The sequence below is a fragment of the Poecilia reticulata genome, chromosome 11 (assembly GCF_904066995.2).
Source record: "Poecilia reticulata chromosome 11, P_reticulata-male-v2, whole genome shotgun sequence".
Classification (NCBI taxonomy): Eukaryota; Metazoa; Chordata; class Actinopteri; order Cyprinodontiformes; family Poeciliidae; genus Poecilia; species Poecilia reticulata.
This window is the reverse complement of record NC_088840.1, coordinates 29,937,683-29,958,825: the sequence shown is the minus strand read 5'-3', so window position 1 is coordinate 29,958,825 and position 21,143 is coordinate 29,937,683. Positions and strand designations below refer to the sequence as shown.

Sequence of the window (21,143 nt, the reverse complement as noted above, 5' to 3'; positions counted from 1 at the left end):
ACCTGAAAAATAAAATTACAGATTTTACATCAAGCTATAATTTAAACACATGTTTTTAAGAGGAACATAACTACCAGAGTGTAACCCGGTCCAAACCCATCAGAATGTTCCGGTTCTGATCCCAGCCGGTCACCTGATTGGTTTTATGGTTTTAGTTACAAAATAAATTATTTTAAAAAGGAGGTTCTGGTTCCTGTTTTTATACCATCAGAACCGGATCAGAACCTTTCCAGAACTCTGGGATTAATCCAGAAAAACATCCGGAAAACGGGAAAATTCGGGATTCTGTCGGTCTGCAGAAAACTGATGTTTGGAGTCAGTGCGCCGCCTGCTGGCGGCAGAGAGAACTGCAGGATCAGAGGAAGGAAACGGGAAACTTCAGTAATAAAATAGATTTTTATTAAACAAAAGAAAGAACTACAACATGATCCAGAACCTGATCAGAACCAGAACCAGGTAAAGAGCACACCAGACAGTTCAGCAGAACCTCCTTTAATCTTTAAGTCCCACCGCCGCCTTCAGCCTCTTCATGTGGCCCAGAGCGCCGCCGCTCCTCATGGCGTCCCGGACGTCCCGCCGGCAGTCCGGGCAGCGCTCCGCCACGGCGCACAGCGCCTCCTCCAGCGCCTCCTGGCTGTGGCGCTCTGGCGCGGCGCCGCTCTGCGTCAGGACGCCCACGGTGTGCCGCAGCCAGCCTTCGTCCCGGATCAGGCCGGAGAGCCACGGCTGAACCCGGACGCAGCCGCCCAGCGCCTGCAGGGACAGACGCCACAGCTCCGCCGCCTCGTCCCAGCTCTCCTCCCAGTCCGCGCTCACCTGGACCGGACCAGAACCGGAACCGGGGCGGAGGGCACCGCGCAGGAACCGCAGGGTTACAGAGAAGAAACGTCTCTGGCCCGAATCCACCGGACCTGAAGACAAGGGACAGTTAGCAGGACGGACAGACAGACAAATAGGAGGAGGTCCGGTTCACCGCAGCAGGAGGTTCTGATTCGCTTCAGGCCCGGTCCAACCACCGGCTTCAAAAAGTGGTCAAACAACTTTCTATTAGTGCTGAAAACTGATTTCAAACAATCACCGGTGGCAACGCCAGCTTAAAAGTTAGCTACGCTAACCACAGAGCGCTAATCATAAACTTTAGTTCTGCTAACGCTATAGCAGCATAGCTGAAGCTAATGCTAAAGCGCTACATCTACATAACATACAATGTGCTAAAAGATTTTAAAGACTCCAGCAGGAAATGGATTCACTTAATTCAAAATAAGAGCGTGAATATAAATAATTAGAAACAACTTGGAAAAGTCTTAATAGTTAATAACCAAAACTTCAACACAGTTTAACTTTATTTACAAAACAAACTTTTATGGAAAATGTAACTTATGGGAAGCTGGAAATGATCAGCTGGAGGATTGGAAATGAACTCTGACCTCCAGTTGGAGCCTTTAACCGGCCAATCATCAGCCCCAGAGTGCAGTAATTGGCTGCTAGGACCAGGAGGCGGGGCTTATTCATCAGAACAGGAAGTGCTTCACTCAGGTGGGCCTCCAGGGTTCTGAAACATGGATCCTTCCTGGAAACGGACCGATGGAATCAGAACCAGAACCAAACACCAGGAACCAGAACCAGAACCTGCAGCTACCTGACTCTGTCCGGCTCCGTCACCGTCACGTTCAGGAGGGCGGAGCACGCCGTCTCCATGCTGGGGTCTCTGGGAAGCGCCGTCTGGCTCCGCCCCCTCAGGTCGGTCCAGGTCCGGACCAGGAAGTCCACCAGCAGCGCCGGGGCATCCACGCTGAGCAGCACCTTCCTGGGGGCGTCCTCAGCCGACAGGTGGCACAGGGCGGGCAGCAGGTACCTGCAGAGGGGGCGGAGCCTCCATCAGAAGGGGGTGGGGCCTGTGCCACAGCGGAACCCGCTCTTGCAGCAGGTTCTGGGTTTACCTGAGAGCCCCGGTGCCCGTCCAAGCCCCGCCCCCCTCGCTGACAGACAGTCGGGCCGTCCAATCAGAGAGGCTCGGCTCGGCAGCTCCCTCCTGCAGGTGGCGCCGGGCGTAGCCAATCAGGAAGGGCAGCAGCGCGGTCACTTCCTCTTTCAGACAGGAAGTCTCCTCGGCCAGCCAGGCGCAGAGCGCCCGGAACGTCGCCAGCACAAACGGGTCGGAGAAGCGGTCAGGCGCCACCTGAGGGAGAGGAGACGCGTCACGCTCTGCAGCGCCCCCCGCAGGAGGAGACGGGTCCAGTTGCCCACCTGCTGCAGGTAGAAGATGACGGCGGAGAAGGCCTCCTGCAGAACCTCCAGAACCTGGCGGCTCTGCTGCAGACTGAGCGCGCTCAGAGCGGAGCGGTGAGGCGGCGCCGCGTCGCCGGCGGTGCAGGCCTGCTCCATGGCCGCCTCCATGATGCGGTAGCATCCTGCAGGGAGGAGAAGAAGAAGAAATGAGCGCCACCGGGACCAGAATCTACGGAGAGAAATTAGTCCCAATGTGTCTGCAATACGTGAATCTAAATTTATGATGTTTTTAAATACTTTAACTCTTTTCAGATTTTATATTTTTAATCTAATTCTGATCCTTTTTACTTAGATTTTGTATTTTCTGACTTTTTCCTTCAAATTTCATCTAAACAAATTTGAAACTTTTTTTCCATATTATTTCTACACTTTTTTCAGACAATTAGATTAATTTAGTAATTAATTAATAATTAATAAATTAGTAATTTTTGAAATGCGTTTTTTCTAGATATAATATCCGAGTTTCCAACTCAGACTCTGGAACTGCTGTGTGATTCAGGGAACATCTGATGTTTATACAAACTAATCCACTAAAACACAAACACTGTTCCAGACCCGACCCGACCCGAACCGACCCGAACCGAACCGACTCATCATCTGATGTCAGAAACTCATTGACATGTAAAAATAGAACCAACAGTCGGTTCTTTATTAAAGTATTTATTTCTCTATTTATAGGATTTATTTTACATCCGTTGAACCAGAACTTAACGACCCTTTACACCGAGTTCTGGTTCTGGACCAGAGGACAGTCGGACCCGGTAGAACCGGACACTACCTGTCAGCGTGTTCTGCAGCTCTGGACTCGGATCGTTCCCAGGCGGTTCTTCCAGGCCCATCCGGACCTCCACGCAGGCCCGGTTCACCAGCAGGCAGCAGAACCGGGCCGGACCCACCGACTCCCAGCCGTACAGGTCCAGTAAGCAGGCGCTCAGAACCAGAACCGGCCCGATCTGCTTGGGCGTGAGCTTGGCCTGCAGCGTGGGTCTCAGCGCCGCCCACACTCGGCCCACCGCCTCCCTCAGCTCCGCGCTCTGCTGCGCCGCCTCTGGCGGCGGCAGGAACCGCACCAGCTGGGCGCACATCTGCAGCCGGGTCGGGTCCGAGGCCCGGCAGAACTCAGAGCAGAGCCTGAGGAGCAGAGAGAGGAGTTCTGCCGGGTGTCTGCGCCAGGCTTCCTCTCTGGTTTTGGACAGCAGGCAGCCCAGCAGCGACAGCGCCCTCTGGTGGCAGCGGTTCTGACCCGCGGCCCGGCACAGGGCCGGCACCGCGCCCCGGGCCAGGAGCCGCTCCGGGCCCCGGAGGAGCCCTAACACGGCCGTCAGAACCTGGAAGCAGTCCGCCACCACGGCTTGGTCCAGAGACTTGACCTCTGACCTCCTGCTCTCCTCCCCCTCTCCGCCGCTCCCTCTGGGGCGGGCCTCCGGACCCGCCTCGGCCCGGTTCTGCTGCTGCGATCCCGGCCCGTCGGCCAGCAGGCCCAGCAGCAGCGGCACGGTGGCGAGCAGCTGGGGCCGGGCGGCCATGTTGGGGTCGGTGCTGAGGGCGGCCAGCAGGGCGGCGCCCAGAGACAGCAGCTCCTGGGGAGGAAGTCCCGCCCCCCCGGGGTCCCGCAGGGCCGTGACCAGCAGCCGGGCCGGGAGGGCCGGGCCCACCGCCTCAAACACCCGCCGCATGGTGGCCGGGTCCAGCTGGCTGGCCGGGCACAGCCGCGTTATCTGAGGGAGACACAACCGGGTCAGAACCAGGCCTGAACTGAATCAGAACCAGGTCCAGTTAGCAGGGTTATCAGCTTTTGTTAAAACATAGATGGAGGTTTTACTGTAATAATGTAATTAATAACATTATTTAAAAAGCTGGTCATGGATTTTAGCCACATTTTACAGCCATTTGAACCAGTTTTAATTTTACAATAATTGCTTCATGATGTATTGGACCAAACAAAGGAGCAATAAATTCAAATGAAACAAAACTTTCATTTTGAAGGACCGTTCTCTGGATGTTTATCTGCGAGTGTTTCCGGTCTATAAGGCAGCCGATTGGCTGCCGGGACTCCACTACCGCTTACCGTAATACACCATGTATGCGCGAAGCTAATCTTTACAGCCGGCTGAATTAAGCTCGGCAGGCTGAAACTCACCAGCAGCAGAGCCGCTAACGTCTGGCTGTCATTCTTCGCGTGCCTGAGCGCGTGCAGACACCTGTCCAACACCTGTGTCTGGGCTTCACTGAGACACCTTCCTCCTGCTGCTCCCTGCTCCGCTTCATCTGCCGCTTGGTCACCCATGGTAACCCTGGCAACCAGCAACAGTAGTTTAAAGTCAGCTGAAAATGTGAAACCCGACAGCAGGGAAACTCTTAAACCACCTTAGTGAGGTGTCAGCTGTTCCCAGACGCAGCACAGCAGCTTCTAAATCCTCCCGTATCAAAATAAACTACCAGAAACCAATAAAAACCCTCAAACAGTCGCGGGGAACCAATCAGATCAGGGTTTGTTGCGTAGTGAGGGCGCCATTTTAAGCCGCGCCGTGAAAACGAGGCATTGACTGGGTGTGCATCGTTTCACAGCCGGCGCGTCAGCCGGAGACAGAAACGTTGAAGCGTGGTATTCCAGGCAGTGGTTTGGGTTTCCGGTGTTTATATTTTTAATAATACCTTTTTTTAAGAATACACCTACAGTGATTGATGACGTCATAGACTTCAATAACCCGCTCCCACAGGGGAGTACGGTGTTCTAGAGGTAATCTCCTCCCACACCACCTTGTCGTCATTTCTTCCCAGGTGATCTGCCGGCTGATTGTAAGAGATGCAACCCGTGACTCTTCAGCCTTATCTACTGTCCATAATCTGAGGAGTTAAAATGGTTTCTGAGTAGAGAGTCAGTCAGTAGAAGGTTGTATAACTGGATCCACCCGGTCCTCCGGTTTTACTAGGCAATATGTTATTGCCTAGTAAAACCAGGGTTGTAGGTTTGAATCCTGCCCAGTGACCTTTCTGCATGGCGTTGGCAGGTATTCTCTCTAAAACCATTATCTTTCGTAACAACACTGTCTGACTGTGAGGTGGGTCCAGGGTTCGCTCTGGTATCTGTGACGGACTGATTAAAGCTAAAGCTAAATAAATAATCAGCTGCATGTCATGGATTGGTCTCAATGACTTTTAAAAGTATTGATCAAAATGGTTTTCCATACTTTAACTTCCAAGCACGTCATCATTCACCTTTTAAGCAATCAGAGCCAATCAGAGCAGAGTACAGCATCCCTCCCTTAAACCGAGTTGGTGTAGTAGCGCCAAGCTGCCGCCAGGTGGCGCAAAGCGGAAGTCTGATTAAAGTTCGTTAATATTCAGGTAAATGAAGATTTAAACCCACAGTTTGACTGGTTACATAACAGAACCGAACCTGTAACGAGTCCATCCCGAGGAAAGTATTTCAACTCGAAATGTTCCCTTCATTTGATTCCTTTTAGACTTTTAAGTTGAAAATCCCTCCACCGGAAGTTGTGTTTTACACGGTTGATCCGTCACTCATCAGCTGTCCAGATCCGCTCTGACCCACTTTACAGTGCAGAGGGCCAGAACCAGCGGCACATCTCCGCTACCGAACCCTGGGAGGCGGCCTCACCGCTGGCGGAACCTCCGGACCGGGACCGAGCTCCGGGTCCAGCCCCATTTCCTGGAGAGATGACCGCAGCTGTTAGCCTGAAGGTGCCTCCGCGCGGCTGATCCTGGATTAGACAGGTAAGCCTCACCGAACCTGCGGTACCGGGCTGTCAGCGCCAACCTGCTGCAGCAAACCCGACCCACTCCACGGCGGCCTGCCCACGCTCCTCCGGCGGCTCCTTCCGTCCCGCTGTGACCGCGGACGGAAGTTTCCACGCATGTCAGATCCACGGTGAACGATCCCTCCATGTTGTCGGAAAGTTTATTCCCGTCGTGGGTCGGTTCGAGCTGAATGCAGACCCAGCATCAGGTTCTGGTCCGGACTCGGAGGTCCAGCCAGGTTCTGTCAGGTCTCAGGGTTCTGATCTGGACTCATGAAGGGATCCGAACCGGAGACCTTCAGCTGGTTTGGTGCAGCAGAGCTCTGAGTGTACAGAGACCTCCACAGGGGCCCTCAGGGCTCAGTGCTGGGGCCCTCAGGGCTCAGTGATGGGGCCCTCAGGGCTCAGTGATGGGGTTCCTCAGGGTCAGTGCTGGGTCCATCAGGGCTCAGTGATGGGGTCCTTCAGGGCTCAGTGATGGGGCCCTCAGGGCTCAGTGATGGGGCCCTCAGGGCTCAGTGATGGGGTCCCTCAGGGCTCAGTGATGGGGCCCTCAGGGCTCAGTGATGGGGCCCCTCAGGGCTCAGTGATGGGGCCCTTCAGGGCTCAGTGATGGGGCCCTCAGGGCTCAGTGATGGGGCCCTCAGGGCTCAGTGATGGGGCCCCTCAGGGCTCAGTGATGGGGCCCCTCAGGGTTCAGTGATGGGGCCCTCAGGGCTCAGTGATGGGGCCCTCAGGGCTCAGTGATGGGGGCCCTCAGGGTTCAGTGATGGGGCCTCAGAGCTTTCGTCTTATTGCTTCTTCATTACTGTATTTTCCACTGTTGACGTTAGCTTTCCATTGTTTTGTAGATGTTAGCCAACATAATCGGCATCAGTTCAATTCATTTTAGCTCATTAACTGTTTGTTTACCAAATGCAGAAAGTCAATGTTAGTATTACACGCATACTAACGGTAGCAGTTAAGCTAACAGTAGTGTTGTAGTTCATTTTGAGCTAAACGTAACATACTAGTCAATAATAGTCAACATGCTAATCTTACATCTTGCTTTTGGAAGATGTAAGATAAACTGTTGTCAACAGGAAGTCTGATTCTTATTTACTAATATCTGCAATTACATTAAGTAAAACATGCTAGTGGTAGCCCACATACTAATGGTAGCATGTAAGCTAACAGCATTTTAGCTCATTTTAGCCTCGCTTTACTGTTTGTATACTAGATGGACTATTATTGCAGGTCAGCATGCTAGGTGTAGCAGGTTTATGTTAGTATATTAGCAACAATTAATTAACATTCAGGCTCATTTGATATAAAAACAGGAGTTAGCATCCTGAGTAAGTTGGAGTTTGTTGACATGATTGTGATGCTGCCCATATGCTACTGACGTCATTTTAGCTAACCTTAGAAGTTTTGCTATTTTCACTGGAGGTCAACATGCTAGTTTTAGCAATCATGCTAATAATAGAATTCATTTTGACAAGGTGATAGCAGCTAGTGATAGCCTTCATGCTAACCAATAGCATTTTAGCTAATTCTGGAAATTCTCCTGACGTGGAATCAAAACAACCCTCATGTTTCGGCTTTGAAGCTGAAACTTGAGGCCTACAGAACCAAACTCAGCCTCAGAACCTCTGGTTCGGTTCAGACTTTGGCAGAACCATGTTTCCTCAGAAACTTTCCCGCTACATTTTTTATTTAATCCAGAATGAAGGAATGTGACCAAACCGCCTCCAGTCTGCCTCCGCCCTTCTGGGCCGGTTCTGCTTCAAACACAATCAGGGATTCTTCCTGCAGACCTGTGTTCAGCTTTTCTCTGACTTTAATTAGGCCAAAAGCTGTGTTTTGAAGCTGACTCGTTAAGTGTTGGATCTGTGTGAAAAGCTGCCAGCAGAACTGCAGCAGGAAACGGATATCAGACAGGAGGCAGAACCGTGCGGGTGGGTTGGGCCCGGATCACCGGGCCGGAAACAGAACCGGCTTCAGGAGCTCAAAGCAAAACCAGTTTTAATTGTGCTGACAGACTCAGACCCGGCCCGGTTCTGCTGTTCTGGTCGAGACAACCTCACCGTCACGCTCCGCAGGATATTCACTGAAGAAGAAGAGTAAACACTGGCACAGGTCCCGCCCCAGGCTGAGCTCTGGACTTTGACTAGGCCTGGTTTTGTCGTAGCTCTGCTGCTGTGTTCGGGTCGTGGTTCTGTTGCTGACCCAGTTGGATCCGGTTGGAGGTTGGCTCAGGGGTTCCCAAACGTTTCCATGCCACGACTCCAAACAGCTTTAACCTCTGACCTCTTTGTAAACCCACAGAGATTAGAGAATATTTACAGAAATATAAACTGAAAAGATCTAAATATAATAAATAATAATCAGTAATTATGACATTCATTCAGCATGAATAACCTAATTCCATCTGATTTTAGACCTTTATTAACAAACAATTCACATTTTCTACACAGTCAGTGTAACATTGTGAAGCTCATTTTATTTCATTAGCAACAAGGAAAGAGCAGAAGAAGAAAAAGCTACTAATGTTGATCCAAATCATGTAAACTAGATACTCTAGTGTTTTAAATAGTAGATTTAAAATTAGATTAAAATATTCCCACGGTTCTCCTCTGGTGGTTTTCCTGACGGAAACCAGCTTCATGAATCTATCAGCCAATCAGAAAATCAGAAATGATGAAAAATGTCAGATTTGTTGTTACTCGTTGCCATGACGACGCCGGATCAGAACCTGTGGGTTTGGTTCTGCAGTTCTCACCTGAAGGGCCCGAAACGGTTTGGACCCGCGGTCAGGACCGGGTGGTTCTGGTTCCCCGCTGATCCGATGTTTTGCTCCGCAGCTCGGCGCCGCAGCCTCCTGAGGCGGCCATGTTGGATCTGGTGGTCAGGGTTCTGGTGTCGACCCGTCTTCACCCGTCGCCTCACTGCAGCTCACTGCCAACCTAACTCCTCCTCTTCCTCATCTTCATCTGAGCTTCGGACCAGAACCAGAACCAGAACCAGGTGAGCAGCTGATTATCCAGGAAACATTTATTTCATCTATTTGATCACATTTAGTTTTATTTGTAAATTTATTCAAATGTAACTTTTAATCATTAAATTGTTCATTTTTGTATAATTTGTTTTGCTGTAATTTATAGTTTATTTTCATTTAATTGTTATTTTTTAATTCATGTATTTCTTCATTATATTTAGTTACTAAATGTTTCTAATGTTATTTTTCTTTATTATAAAAAAAATCATTAAAATTTCATTAGGACAAGAAAAATAAACGTAACTGAAACATGAAAGTAAAATTGTAATAATACAGAAAATAAACTTTAATATTTGGAGAATAAAGTAATAATTTTGACTCCAACATGAAAAATATTTAGGAATCAAAATGAGGAAACATTTAATCTTTTAATTATTAGTCAGTTTGTGAATATTTATGTTTCTGTCTGTCCCACTTTATTCACTTTATTCACTTTATTCTGTTTTATTTTCACATTTCTGGTGTTTTTATCTTTATTCTAATATTTTGAATTTTTTGTCTCTTCAGCAAAGATTAAATACAAAATTAAACCTTATTTGATTTTTATCTGTTTTATTATTTATTTTTTGTAAAAATGTTTTTTAAATTTTATTTCATTTCTTTGAATAATTTAGATGAAATGTGACCTGCTGTCTTGGAGCGGTTCTGGTTCCGGTCCGGTTCTGGTTGTTTGTCTCCGTCCCTCCTGCAGGTTCCGGTACCAGGTGGAAAATGTCCGGCCGTCCGGACCTGCTGCTGCTGCTGCTGGCCCACCTGTGGCTGCTGGCTCCGCCCACAGGTAAGCCAGCCAACATGGCGGACAGACGAACCGCAGGGTTGGACCGCGTTGCCCTGCGCTCTGGCGCCATCATGTTGCCATGGCAACAGCAGTTAAAGGGCCAGTTGGGCCGTCCTCGGTCCATCAGTCCCACCAGGAGACGGAACCGAAGGTTTCAGTTTAAACTGAGCTAAAACCAGTGATGGCCAAACATGCGCTAACATGCTAATAGCTATTAGCATGTTAGCGCTTTAGCTTCTTTGCTGACGTTTATCTCTCCCATTATTAACGTTTCCAGATAAATTCTAATTTAATTGACTATTTGATAAACTTTCAGTTGAAGAAATTTTAACCAGTTTCGGTCATCAACGTTTATGTTCAGGCTCTTATTTTGAAGTGTGTGAAGACGCAGCAGTTCTGTTTCCTCTCGTTTCAGCCCCTCGGTTTTTCCAATAACTTTATTTAAAACACGAAAATTTCATAGACAAAATAAAACAGACAGTTCCGACTCGGTTCTGATTCGGTTCTGACCCGGTTCTGTCTGGACGTGTTTGGAACGTGATGCATTCACTGACTGCTTTCATTACTGCGTTATTTTCAGGATCGTTTAGATTCCCCGTCTGGATTCTTCTGCTGTGTGTGGGCTGAATTGCGACCTTTGACCCTTTGACTCCTCCCCCTCCAGGCCAGGCGGCCGCCCTGTGCCGGGTCTCCGGCGGCGTCCTGGGGATCCACTGGAGCAGCACCCTGAGCCTGGGCTGGTTCCCGCTGGCGTCCGGCCAGGGCGGCGCCACCTGCTGGGAGACGTGCTGCCTGCGGCCGGGCTGCGGCGCCGTGTGGAGCCTCGGCGGGCGCTGCGTGCTGCTGGGCTGCTCCCGGACGGACGGCTGCGGCATCTCCGTCCTGCCGCAGCCGCACCGAGAGTCGCTGGGGCTGCTGCAGCTGCTGGCCAAGGTTTTACTGCTGAGGGAGGAAATTAGCTTGGTTATAAGAATAAAGTCATAATATTAGCAAATTTACCGGAAAAAGAAGCTTCTGCAGTTCTAAAGTTGGTGATTCTTTCTGCCAGAAAAGATTCAGCCGATGTGGAAAAAGTGTTTAATTAAACCAACATGAAAACCACACATGTTCAGCATTAGTCATTTTAAATGTTCATTTTTGTGTCCGTGTTATTATAAAATGTACTTTATTCACCAGACATTTCGGCTCGTTATCCCGCCGTTACGCTGAACGCTCAACTCCAAAGTTTCACCAGATGTTCAAAAGTCATAAAAACTTTTTTCTTTTGCCATGTTATTCATGTACAGTTGTGACTTTTTTCTTGTAATTAAACTTAAAAATCCTGAACTGGCTCTAATATTCCACCTGAATTCAAAGTGTAAATAAGTGAACATGACGGTCAAGATGGCCGCCCCGGGCGCGATGACGTCACTGAACCCAACATTAAAAACGTTTTTATTCCCTGCTGCAGGGTCCGGTCAGGATGAAGCGCAGGAATCCCCGACATGCCGGAAGACGCAGCCGCATCGCCATGGTAACGCCACAGAACAACGCTCCACCAGCAGATCCCGGTTCTGTTCCGGTTCTGATCCGTTCGTGACTCTGTGTGCAGGAGACGCCGCGCGCCGATCCCACAGCTCCCAGCAGCTCCAGTCTGCTGCCGACCGCCCAGCAGAACCTCAGCCTGCCGGCCAATGGCAGCTCAGACGGCGTTCCGGTCCTGCCGCCGCAGAACGCCACCGCGTCCTCCAACGACACGGCTGTGGCCCCGCCCCCAGCAGGTGAGTGGCCCCGCCCCCAGCAGGTGAGAGGCAGCAGGGGCGTCGCACGACCTGCAGGTGGGAGGGTGGACTTCGCCCCCCGCCGCAGGTCAGCTGCGGTTTTCCCAGATCCTGACAGCTGGAACGCAGCGCGGCGCTCCGAGGCTCTGCAAACAGGAAGTACTGAGTTATCAGTTCCTGTGAGCCGAACAAATATCAGCAAACCAGAAACGATCAGCTGCAGCAGCTGCTGCAGCACGACATGCAGCCATTCATCCGTCATTAAATACATTTAAGTTTTGGGGATTTTAAGAGAATAAAATAGTAATTTCATGAGAACTCCAACACGAAATATGATAAATAGTTAAAATCAGGAATGCTGAGCAGCTTGTGATGTTTTTTTGGCGTACCTTTGGGTCTCGTAAACCTCTGTGGTTTCTGAGGGTCAGCGAACGCACCGCGCCGCTCACCATCCTGCTCTCCTCCTGCAGTCAGGGAGTTGGTGGTTTCGGCCGGAGAGAGCGTGGAGGTGACGCTGCCGCGGAACCAGGTGGAGCTCAACGCCTACGTGGTCCCGACTCCCCCACCAGGTAAGGTCTCACCTGGAGGCGGGGCTTCATGGAGCGGAGCTTCCCTCCATGATGCGCCGCCTCTGGTTCTCTGCAGGAAGCAGCTACGCCTTCGACTGGCAGCTGAAGACGCATCCCATAGATTACAGCGCACAGGTGGAGGGCAACAAGGGACAAACACTGAAGCTCAGCGAGGTGCTCAGGTTCTGGTTCTGGTTCTGGTTCTGGTTCTGGTCCTGTCTGACCTCCTCTTCCCCCCCCAGCTAACAGTGGGCCTGTACGTGTTCGAGGTGACGGTGACGGACGGGGACGGCGCTTATGGGCGGGGCTACGTCAACGTCACCGTCAGACCAGGTGAGACGGGAGGCAGGTTCTGTTCGGGTTCTGTTCAGGTTCTGTTCAGGTTCTGTTCGGGTTCTGCTCAGGTTCTGTTCAGGTTCTGTTCAGACTTAGCCGGTAAAAGAAGTAAGAGAGGAGCAGCTGTTTGAAAAATGAAAGATACACACATTTATATATGACCGTTTATATTTATTAATTGAAAATATACTTTTTCACTAAACTCTTTTCTGCTCATCAATAAAGTAAATATTTATGAATCATCAACACAAACAACCTGATTAAAAGAAAAACTAATTTCATCAGCTGTTTTCTGTTGTGTTGCCTTTTTTATTTGGTCTTGGGCCGAACAAAATCCTGCAAAGGGCCACAAACAGCCCGCAGGCCACACTTTGGACACCACAGTCGATAAATGAGCAGATCAGATCCCATGATGTGTTTGACTGGTTCTGGTTCTGGTTCTGCTCAGTGATCCACTTAATGCTTCATTTTCCACCTGGCAGAGCCGCGCGTAAACAAACCCCCGGTTGCCACGGTTTCCCCCAAGTACCAGGAGATCTCCCTGCCGACCAGCTCCACGGTGATCGACGGCAGCCGTGAGTGGTTTTCACTCGACACGAACGCGGCCAGCCGCCACGGCGCCGACCCAAACCTTCATCCTCCTCCTCTTCCTCTGCGCAGAGAGCACCGACGACGACAAGGTCGTGACCTGGCACTGGGAGGAGGTCAAAGGTCCCCTGAGGGAGGAGAAGGTCTCCGCCGACACGCCCATCCTCACCCTCACCAACCTGGTTCCTGGGAACTACACGTTCAGGTGGGGGTGGAGGAACCCGGCTGGTTCTGCTGAGGTTCTGGTCCAAACACAGACCGGGTGTGAAACGATGTGAATGAGTTTTCTTCCTCATTCCTCCTCCAGTCTGACCGTCACGGACTCGGACGGCGCCACGGACTCGACCCAGGCTACCCTGTCTGTTATCAAGGCCAAGGACTACAAGCCTGTAGCCAACGCCGGCCCAAACCAGGTCAGAAACCTCCTTCCTGTTGGTTCTGGACTGTACGGCGTGCCAACAGTGCCAAAATTTTCACTATTTTCCACCCAGCGGGGGGTACTTGCTACTTGCTACTTCTGCTCTGACGCTAGCTACTGACCTGATTAATGATCAGCCGGCATCACTAACTGAGCAGGAGAGTACTAGCTAGCGTTAGCTTTGGAGAGGCTAATGATTAGCATGGTTAGGCTAGTCTTCCTACTTCCTCTGCTGTCCATTATAATGGATAGGCTAGCATTAGCATTAGATATGCTGGTGTTACCATTAGTTCAGTTAGCATTAGCATTGGATAGGCTAACATTAATAATCATACATGGCTTGTGTTAGCATTGGATAGGCTAACAACTAGCGTGTCTAGGCTGATGTAGAAAAACGTATCAAGATAAATGGTTAGCATGACGTATCTGTAGCCACCATGCTCCAGATGGATTGTATTTTTGTTTACTGTAATCCAAAGCGATGCTAAGTGTAAACATGCTGTATTAGATGGCTAAAGCATCTAATGTTATACTGCCCTTTAATTAGCTCTGGGTTAAAAACTTCAGTGCTCAGATGCTGCAAACATGGACAACATTATGCGACGTTAGAAGCAGAATATTTAAAACCTAGTTGGTAATTTGTGAAATCTCTATTTAATTTGTGAAAGTTCAAATATTAGGTGGAATTGCACCTTAGCCAATTGCTAATTGAAAGAATAAGTACAAGCCAGGGCATGCTAGATGTTAGCCTATCCAAGGCTAATGTCAGCCGTGGATAGCCTTGCAGTAGCCTATTCAATTTAAACATCAGCTTGTCCAATGCTAATGCTAGCTAATGCTATCTGTGCTAATAAACAGAAGAAGTAGGCAATTCAGTGGAGTTAGCCTAGACATTCTAGGCTAACTCCACTGCCTATATAACAACTAGCATTGGATAGCTTAGCACTAGCATATCCAGTTTAAACCCCAACCTGTCTAATGCTAACACTAGCCTATCCATGCTAATGGGTAGTAGAGGAAAAGGCAACTCAGTGGATGACCAATCTAGCTATGGTAGTTGTTAGCCTCTCCAAGCTAACATTAGCTAGTCTTCTCCCTCTCACTTACTGCTGTTGGTCCATCATTAATCAGATCAGGAGCTAGTTTTGGATAAAACCTTCTGGAACAATGCAGCAGCCACTACTGGGTGAACAGCAGTCTTAAACAGTAGAACCGGGCCTTAGAACCGGGCCGCAGGCGGTACCAACCCAACGGGCTGTGCGTCTCTCCAGGCCATCCAGCTGCCGAGGAACTCCATCACGCTATACGGCAACCAGAGCACAGACGACCACGACAACCTGAGCTACGAATGGTCGCTGACCCCGGAGAGCAAGGACAAGGTGGTGGAGATGCAGGTGAGGTTCTGCGGCGCCGCCGGGTCGGTCCGGGTCGGCCCCGGTGCGCTGGCCTCACCGTGTCCCGTGGTTTCCAGGGCGTCCGGACGCCAATCCTGCAGCTGTCGGCCATGCAGGAGGGAGACTACACCTTCCAGCTGACGGTGACGGACTCGGCTGGACAGCAGGACACGTCCAAGGTCATCGTCATCGTGCAACCGGGTCAGAACCGCCTCAGTTTGTTTCATGGTCCGATTAGATCCAGAACCTTCCTGTTGGTCTGTCTGCCAATAAACACAGCAGAAAGTATTCACGCTCTACAGTTGGCCAAAGAAAGAAAAACGAGACATTTTAAACTGGTTCTGGTGGTTCTGCTGGGTTCTAATGGTTCTGCTGGGTTCTAATGGTTCTGCTGCAGAGAACAACCAGCCTCCGGTGGCGGACGCCGGGCCGGAGAAGGAGCTGACGCTGCCGGTGGATGAAACCACGCTGGACGGCAGAAAGAGCAGCGACGACCAGAAGATCGCCTCGTACCACTGGACCAAGACCAGGTCGGTTCTGGTTCTGGTTCTGGAGGTTCACTGGACTCGAGCTGATTTAAAAACAGACCCCTTTCGGGACGCTTTCTGCTCCACCAGCGGTCCGGACGGCGTGAAGATCAACGACGCAGACAAAGCTGTTGCCACGGTAACGGGTCTGGAGGTCGGGGAGTACCATTTCACGCTGACGGTGGCGGACGACAGGAAGCTGGAGAGCAGCGATACGGTGAAGGTCATCGTCAGAGAAGGTCAGTGGGCGGTTCAGAAGTGGGTCTCAGAGCCAATCAGGAGGCCTGCAGCGTCTCACAGCCAATCAGGAGGCCTGCAGCGTCTCACAGCCAATCAGGAGGCCTGCAGCGTCTCACAGCCAATCAGGAGGCCTGCAGCGTCTCACAGCCAATCAGGAGGCCTGCAGGGTCTCGGAGCCAATCAGGAGGCCTGCAGCGTCTGACAGCCAATCAGGAGGCCTGCAGCGTCTCACAGCCAATCAGGAGGCCTGCAGCGTCTCACAGCCAATCAGGAGGCCTGCAGCGTCTCACAGCCAATCAGGAGGCCTGCAGCGTCTCACAGCCAATCAGGAGGCCTGCAGGGTCTCGGAGCCAATCAGGAGGCCTGCAGGGTCTCACAGCCAATCAGGAGGCCTGCAGCGTCTCACAGCCAATCAGGAGGCCTGCAGCGTCTCAGAGCCAATCAGGAGGCCTGCAGGGTCTCACAGCCAATCAGGAGGCCTGCAGGGTCTCGGAGCCAATCAGGAGGCCTGCAGGGTCTCGGAGCCAATCAGGAGGCCTGCAGCGTCTCACAGCCAATCAGGAGGCCTGCAGCGTCTCACAGCCAATCAGGAGGCCTGCAGCGTCTCACAGCCAATCAGGAGGCCTGCAGCGTCTCACAGCCAATCAGGAGGCCTGCAGCGTCTCACAGCCAATCAGGAGGCCTGCAGGGTCTCACAGCCAATCAGGAGGCCTGCAGGGTCTCACAGCCAATCAGGAGGCCTGCAGTGAGCGTCTGTCCCTTCGTCCCTCCAGAAAAGGACCGGCCTCCTGTGGCCCGGGTTCTGTCCAGCCCGCCAGTCTCCCTGCCCGTCAGAATCGCCGCCCTGGACGGGTCTCGCTCCTCGGATGATAAAGGCGGCCTGAGCTTCCTGTGGAGCCGAGACGACAGCAGCCCGGCGGCGGGGGTGAGATGTTCTGCACCTCCTCACCGGGTCCAGGTTCTGGTTCCGGTTCCTCATGCTGGTGGTTTTGTCTTCCAGGACGTCCTGAACAACTCCGACCACCAGGCGGTGCTGTTCCTGGGGAACCTGGTGGAGGGGAAGTACAGCTTCACGCTGCAGGTGACCGACAGCAAAGGACAGAGCAGCTCGGACCGGGGAACCGTGGAGGTCCGACCCGGTAGGAGACCCGACCAGAACCAGGGCGGGGCTTTATGGCCTCCAATTAAAACACCAGATCCAGTTACAGTAAATATTCTTACTTCAATGATCCGCTGCAGTTTAAAGTAATATTAGCAGAATAAATATTTAAAAATGAATCTGCTGTGAGCATCTCAGGTCATGTAGATGTTTTTACGAATCAAACTTTCAAACTAATTTGTTAAAAGATGAAGAATTTTCATATCTGAAAAACGGATAAAAAGTAAAACTTCACCAGCTGCTGAACTTTGTTCATTAAAAGATTCTGATTTTAACTTTTTGTTAAATTCTGACTCTTTTCTCATAATGTAAACATAAAATATTCCAGCCAGACCTGAAATAAAACCCATATAAATAGAAGCTGTAAAACAACATGGCCGCCACGGCGTGATGACATCACTGTGACGTATGTAAGCACAAGGACCCACTGATCCGATTCCTTCCTGTGACCTCTGACCCCTGTCAGACCCGTGGCAGTGGGACCTGGTGGAGCTGGTCCTGGAGGTCTCCGTATCCCAGGTGTCCCAGCGGCAGCGGGACCTGCTGCTGCGTCAGGTCGGCGTCCTGCTCGGCGTCCTGGACGGTGACATCATCGTCAGGGAGATCGGCGCCTTCGGCGAGCACAGGTTGGCCACGCCCCCGTCCCGTCGGCCTCCGGCCGTTTGTCTGTGATGAAGCTGAGCCGTGCTCCTCTTCCTCAGCACCCGGCTGGTGTTCCTGGTGTCGGGCGGTCCGGGGCGCCCCCCGCTGTCCGGGCGCAGCGTCACGCTCAGCCTGCGCAGCAAACTGCGCAAACAGAAGAACGACTTCCTGATCTTCAAGGCTCAGCGCGTAGACACGGTCGGTGAGTCGCAGCGCCGACCGGGACCAGCAGGGGGAGCCGCAGGGCCGGTCGGGTGCTCAGACTCTTCCTCACCTCCCTCCTCTTCCTCAGTGTGCCAGCTGAACTGCTCCGGACACGGAGAGTGCGACTCGTTCACCAGGAAGTGCGTCTGCCGGCCGTTCTGGATGGAGAACTTCCTGAGAGCCCAGCTGGGAGACGCAGAGAGCAACTGTGGTAGGAGGAGGAGGAGGAGGAGGAGGAGGAGGAGGAGGAGGAGGAGGAGGAGGAAGGAGGAGGAGGGAGGAGGAAGGAGGAGGAGGAGGAGGAGGAAGGAGGAGGAAGGAGGAGGAAGGAGGAGGAGGAGGAGGAGGAGGAGGAGGACCATCATCCTCCTCCTGTCTTTAAACTGTGACGTGTTTTCTTTCCAGAGTGGAGCGTTCTGTATGTGACCATAGTGTCCTTTCTGATTGTGGTTGCCGTGGCAACGCTGATCTGGTCGGTGGTGTGTTGCTGCAACAGGTGAGTTCAGATCCTGGTGGTTGCTGATTGGCCGCCAGCTGATGATGATGATGATGATGATGATGATGATGATGATGATGATGATGATGATGATGATGTTTTGTGTCTTGGAAGACGAAGGAGTAAAGTTCGCCGCAGTAAAAGTCGATATAAAATTCTGGAAGGTGAAGAGCAGGAAGTGATGGAGCTGCAGCTGCCCAGAACCAGTAGGACCAGCACACACACACACCTACACACACCCACACCTACACACACACACACCTACACACACACACACCTACACACACACACACCTACACACACACACACACCTACACACACACACACCTACACACACACACACCTACACACACACACACACACCCACACACACACACACACACACACACACACACACACACACACACACACACCACACACACACCCACACACACACACACACACACACACACACACACACCTACACACACACACACCTACACACACACACACACCTACACACACACACACCTACACACACACACACACACCTACACACCCACACACCTACACACACACACACACCTACACACACACACACACACACACACACACACACACACACCCACACACACACACACACACACGCACACACACACACACACACACACACACACCTACACACACCTACACACACACACACACACACACACACACACACACACACACACACAATCGATCTCTAAAGGAATGTGTTATTGACTTTGAGGAAGAAAATGTTGATTTTCTTCCTTTAAAAATAATTTATTTGTTTATTTGCATTTTTTATGTATTTCTAAAATTGTGTATAATATGTGAGCATTAGAGCCAGACTGAGATTTTTATTTAAATTACGAGATTAAAGTCATTATATTAACAGAACAAAGTTGCAAAATAACCAGATATTTTAGATCTGATTATTTCTTCATAATAAATAAATTGATTCCTGCTGCTCATAACTTGATGCTCATAAAAGATGAAATATTTCCTAATCTGTAAAACCAAAGTAGAACTTCACCAAATGTTCAACATTCCTCGTTTTTATTTCTTGTGTTGGAGTTGAAATAACAATTTATTCTAATCTGATGACTTGATTCTGGTAATATTTTGATTTTATTCTCATAATTATGTTTTTTCTAAGCCCCAACACTCGTTCATCAAAAGCAGCCTGCAGAAATCGATCAGTTTTTATCTGATCGTTAGCTGCCGTCCTACAGAATGCATGGTCTGACCTCTGACCCCTGTGCCCCTCCGCAGCGCGCCTGAAGCCGGCCCCTGGCCCCGCCTCCTCGGCCCTCATGCACTCGGACTCGGACCTGGACAGCGACGAGGGCCAGGAGCGCGGCCACCTGCTGCGGCCCCAGAACGGCTCCCTGAACAACGGCCAGGGGCCCCCCAGGGCCAAGAAGCCCCGCGAGGAGCTGCTATAGCGCCAGGTCTAGCCAGAACCGGGTTCTGATGAGTTCTGGGCCGCTGGGTACTCACTGTGAGACGATGTTTACTGATGGACGCATCACTTCCTGCTTCAGCGGCGCGCCGGCTGGGCGCGCTCACACCGCAACCAAACACTGCCACCAAACCAGAGCTGCCGACCCAAAGCCGGTCCAGATCCCTGCATGAGGACTGCCGGGCCGGATTGGACCGGGCCGGAGGTTCTGCTGCATGTCTGCGTGTTTCCTGTGTTGTTGACCCACCGGACGGTCCGAGTGGGCTTTTATTCTGAAATCCTGTCGCACACTGGAGAGCAGCCTGTTAAGGCGCTGACTGAGCCCCTCTGCTGAGATGCTGCTGATGAACTTTGACCCCGTTCTGTCTCTGGTGTAACCCGCTGGGTTGGATTCAAAGCTGGTCGCTGCAGACAGGAAGCTCACATGGGAGAAAAATTGAACGCTTCTCCGACTGTGTGCCTCATTTTAGCTTCGGTTTTATTTCAATAAGAGCTTTTAGTTTCCTATTAAAGTGGAACCAGGATGGGATTTTAATCTGTAGTCTTCCTGCTTAGACAGGCCGTCACCAGAACCCTGATTTTTATCTGGATGATGAGCTTCTAATTGAATGTTTTCTTATTTATTTTGCTCGATTCTACTTTGTCCTGAAAAGCTCATAACTTCTAAAGCTGAGGAATTTAAATAGTTTTGAGAAAAGATGTGAAAACTGAATGTTGCTTTTCTAAAAATCAAGAGGAAATTATTATAGATTCAGATGTGAAGCAGGAGATTGATGAGAAGGTTTCCTCTGATCGGCTCAACCAGAACCACCGTGAAGCAGCCTGGGTGTTTCCTGGCCGGGGGAAGAAACGCAGAGCGACACCATGTTGCTCCTTCTCATCCATCCCTCCTTTTGTTTTTCAGCTGGCCGGCATGTCTCCTGTTACCTGTGGGGCCTCAGCTCTGCAGAGTTCACTGTGAAGCCAGAACAGGGAGGCGCTGGTTGTTTTTCTAATGTAGTGAGGGATCGTCCTCCCGCCTATCTGTGGTCAAACCTAATGAAACTGGATCGTCTGTAAATCTAAATAAAATGTTTTAAAATTTTATTGTAGAAAAAAAATGACTGATTTTTCTTTGTAGATCTTTCTATTGCTGGGTTTGTTCTTCAGTCGCTGGTTTAAGCAGGTTCTGGTTGTTAGCAGTAGACAGGAGCTAAAGTTCTGATGGTTCTCCGGAGAAGATCCGAAAAGGACGGCGCCATAAATCGCAGTACCAGTGTGGACAACATTAAAACAGCGACATATATGGAGATTATGGACCATAAATAGTTTAGACTTCCTCTAAAAATGCTTATAACTGCATATTTTAATAGTTAAAACACCAAATATAGCCTTATGTGTTAATACACGGTGGAAACCGTCTTAGCAGAAGCTTAGCTAATGTCCATAGTGCTCTTAACCCAACGATAAAGGGTTCAGCCAATCAGAGCCAACGAAAATA

At 50.7% G+C, this 21,143-nt stretch overlaps 2 protein-coding genes across 5 annotated transcripts; one reads left to right on the top strand and one right to left on the bottom strand.

Annotated features, from left to right (window-relative positions):
• Positions 1-382: 382 nt before the first annotated feature.
• On the bottom strand, positions 383-4,852 carry ncdn (neurochondrin). The gene is made up of 8 exons (XM_008423023.3): positions 4,657-4,852; positions 4,430-4,583; positions 3,068-4,007; positions 2,248-2,411; positions 1,941-2,179; positions 1,640-1,855; positions 1,428-1,570; positions 383-911 (listed from the first exon to the last, which is right to left on the bottom strand). The coding sequence occupies exons 2-8, from the start codon at positions 4,574-4,576 to the stop codon at positions 493-495; spliced, it is 2,268 nt and encodes a 755-aa protein (XP_008421245.2). The 5' UTR covers positions 4,577-4,583; positions 4,657-4,852; the 3' UTR covers positions 383-492.
• Positions 4,853-5,143: 291 nt separating this feature from the next.
• Positions 5,144-20,749, top strand: kiaa0319l (KIAA0319-like ortholog). Of its 4 annotated transcripts, XM_081612848.1 has the most exons (25): positions 5,144-5,637; positions 5,757-6,027; positions 8,894-9,056; positions 9,779-9,865; positions 10,530-10,798; positions 11,316-11,378; positions 11,457-11,625; positions 12,096-12,194; positions 12,271-12,368; positions 12,437-12,527; positions 13,013-13,105; positions 13,191-13,323; positions 13,426-13,531; positions 14,808-14,930; positions 15,008-15,131; positions 15,328-15,460; positions 15,548-15,696; positions 16,471-16,622; positions 16,698-16,836; positions 17,323-17,482; positions 17,558-17,700; positions 17,791-17,913; positions 18,108-18,198; positions 18,313-18,404; positions 19,474-20,749. In XM_081612848.1, exons 4-25 carry the CDS (start codon positions 9,799-9,801, stop codon positions 19,644-19,646), a joined length of 2,790 nt encoding a protein of 929 aa, XP_081468974.1. In that variant the 5' UTR covers positions 5,144-5,637; positions 5,757-6,027; positions 8,894-9,056; positions 9,779-9,798; the 3' UTR covers positions 19,647-20,749. The 4 variants fall into 4 exon arrangements, with proteins under 4 accessions (XP_081468974.1, XP_081468976.1, XP_081468975.1 ...); XM_081612850.1 differs by having other exon boundaries at positions 5,144-6,027; positions 8,907-9,056; XM_081612849.1 differs by having other exon boundaries at positions 5,144-6,027; positions 8,894-9,050.
• The last annotated feature ends 394 nt before the right edge of the window (positions 20,750-21,143 follow it).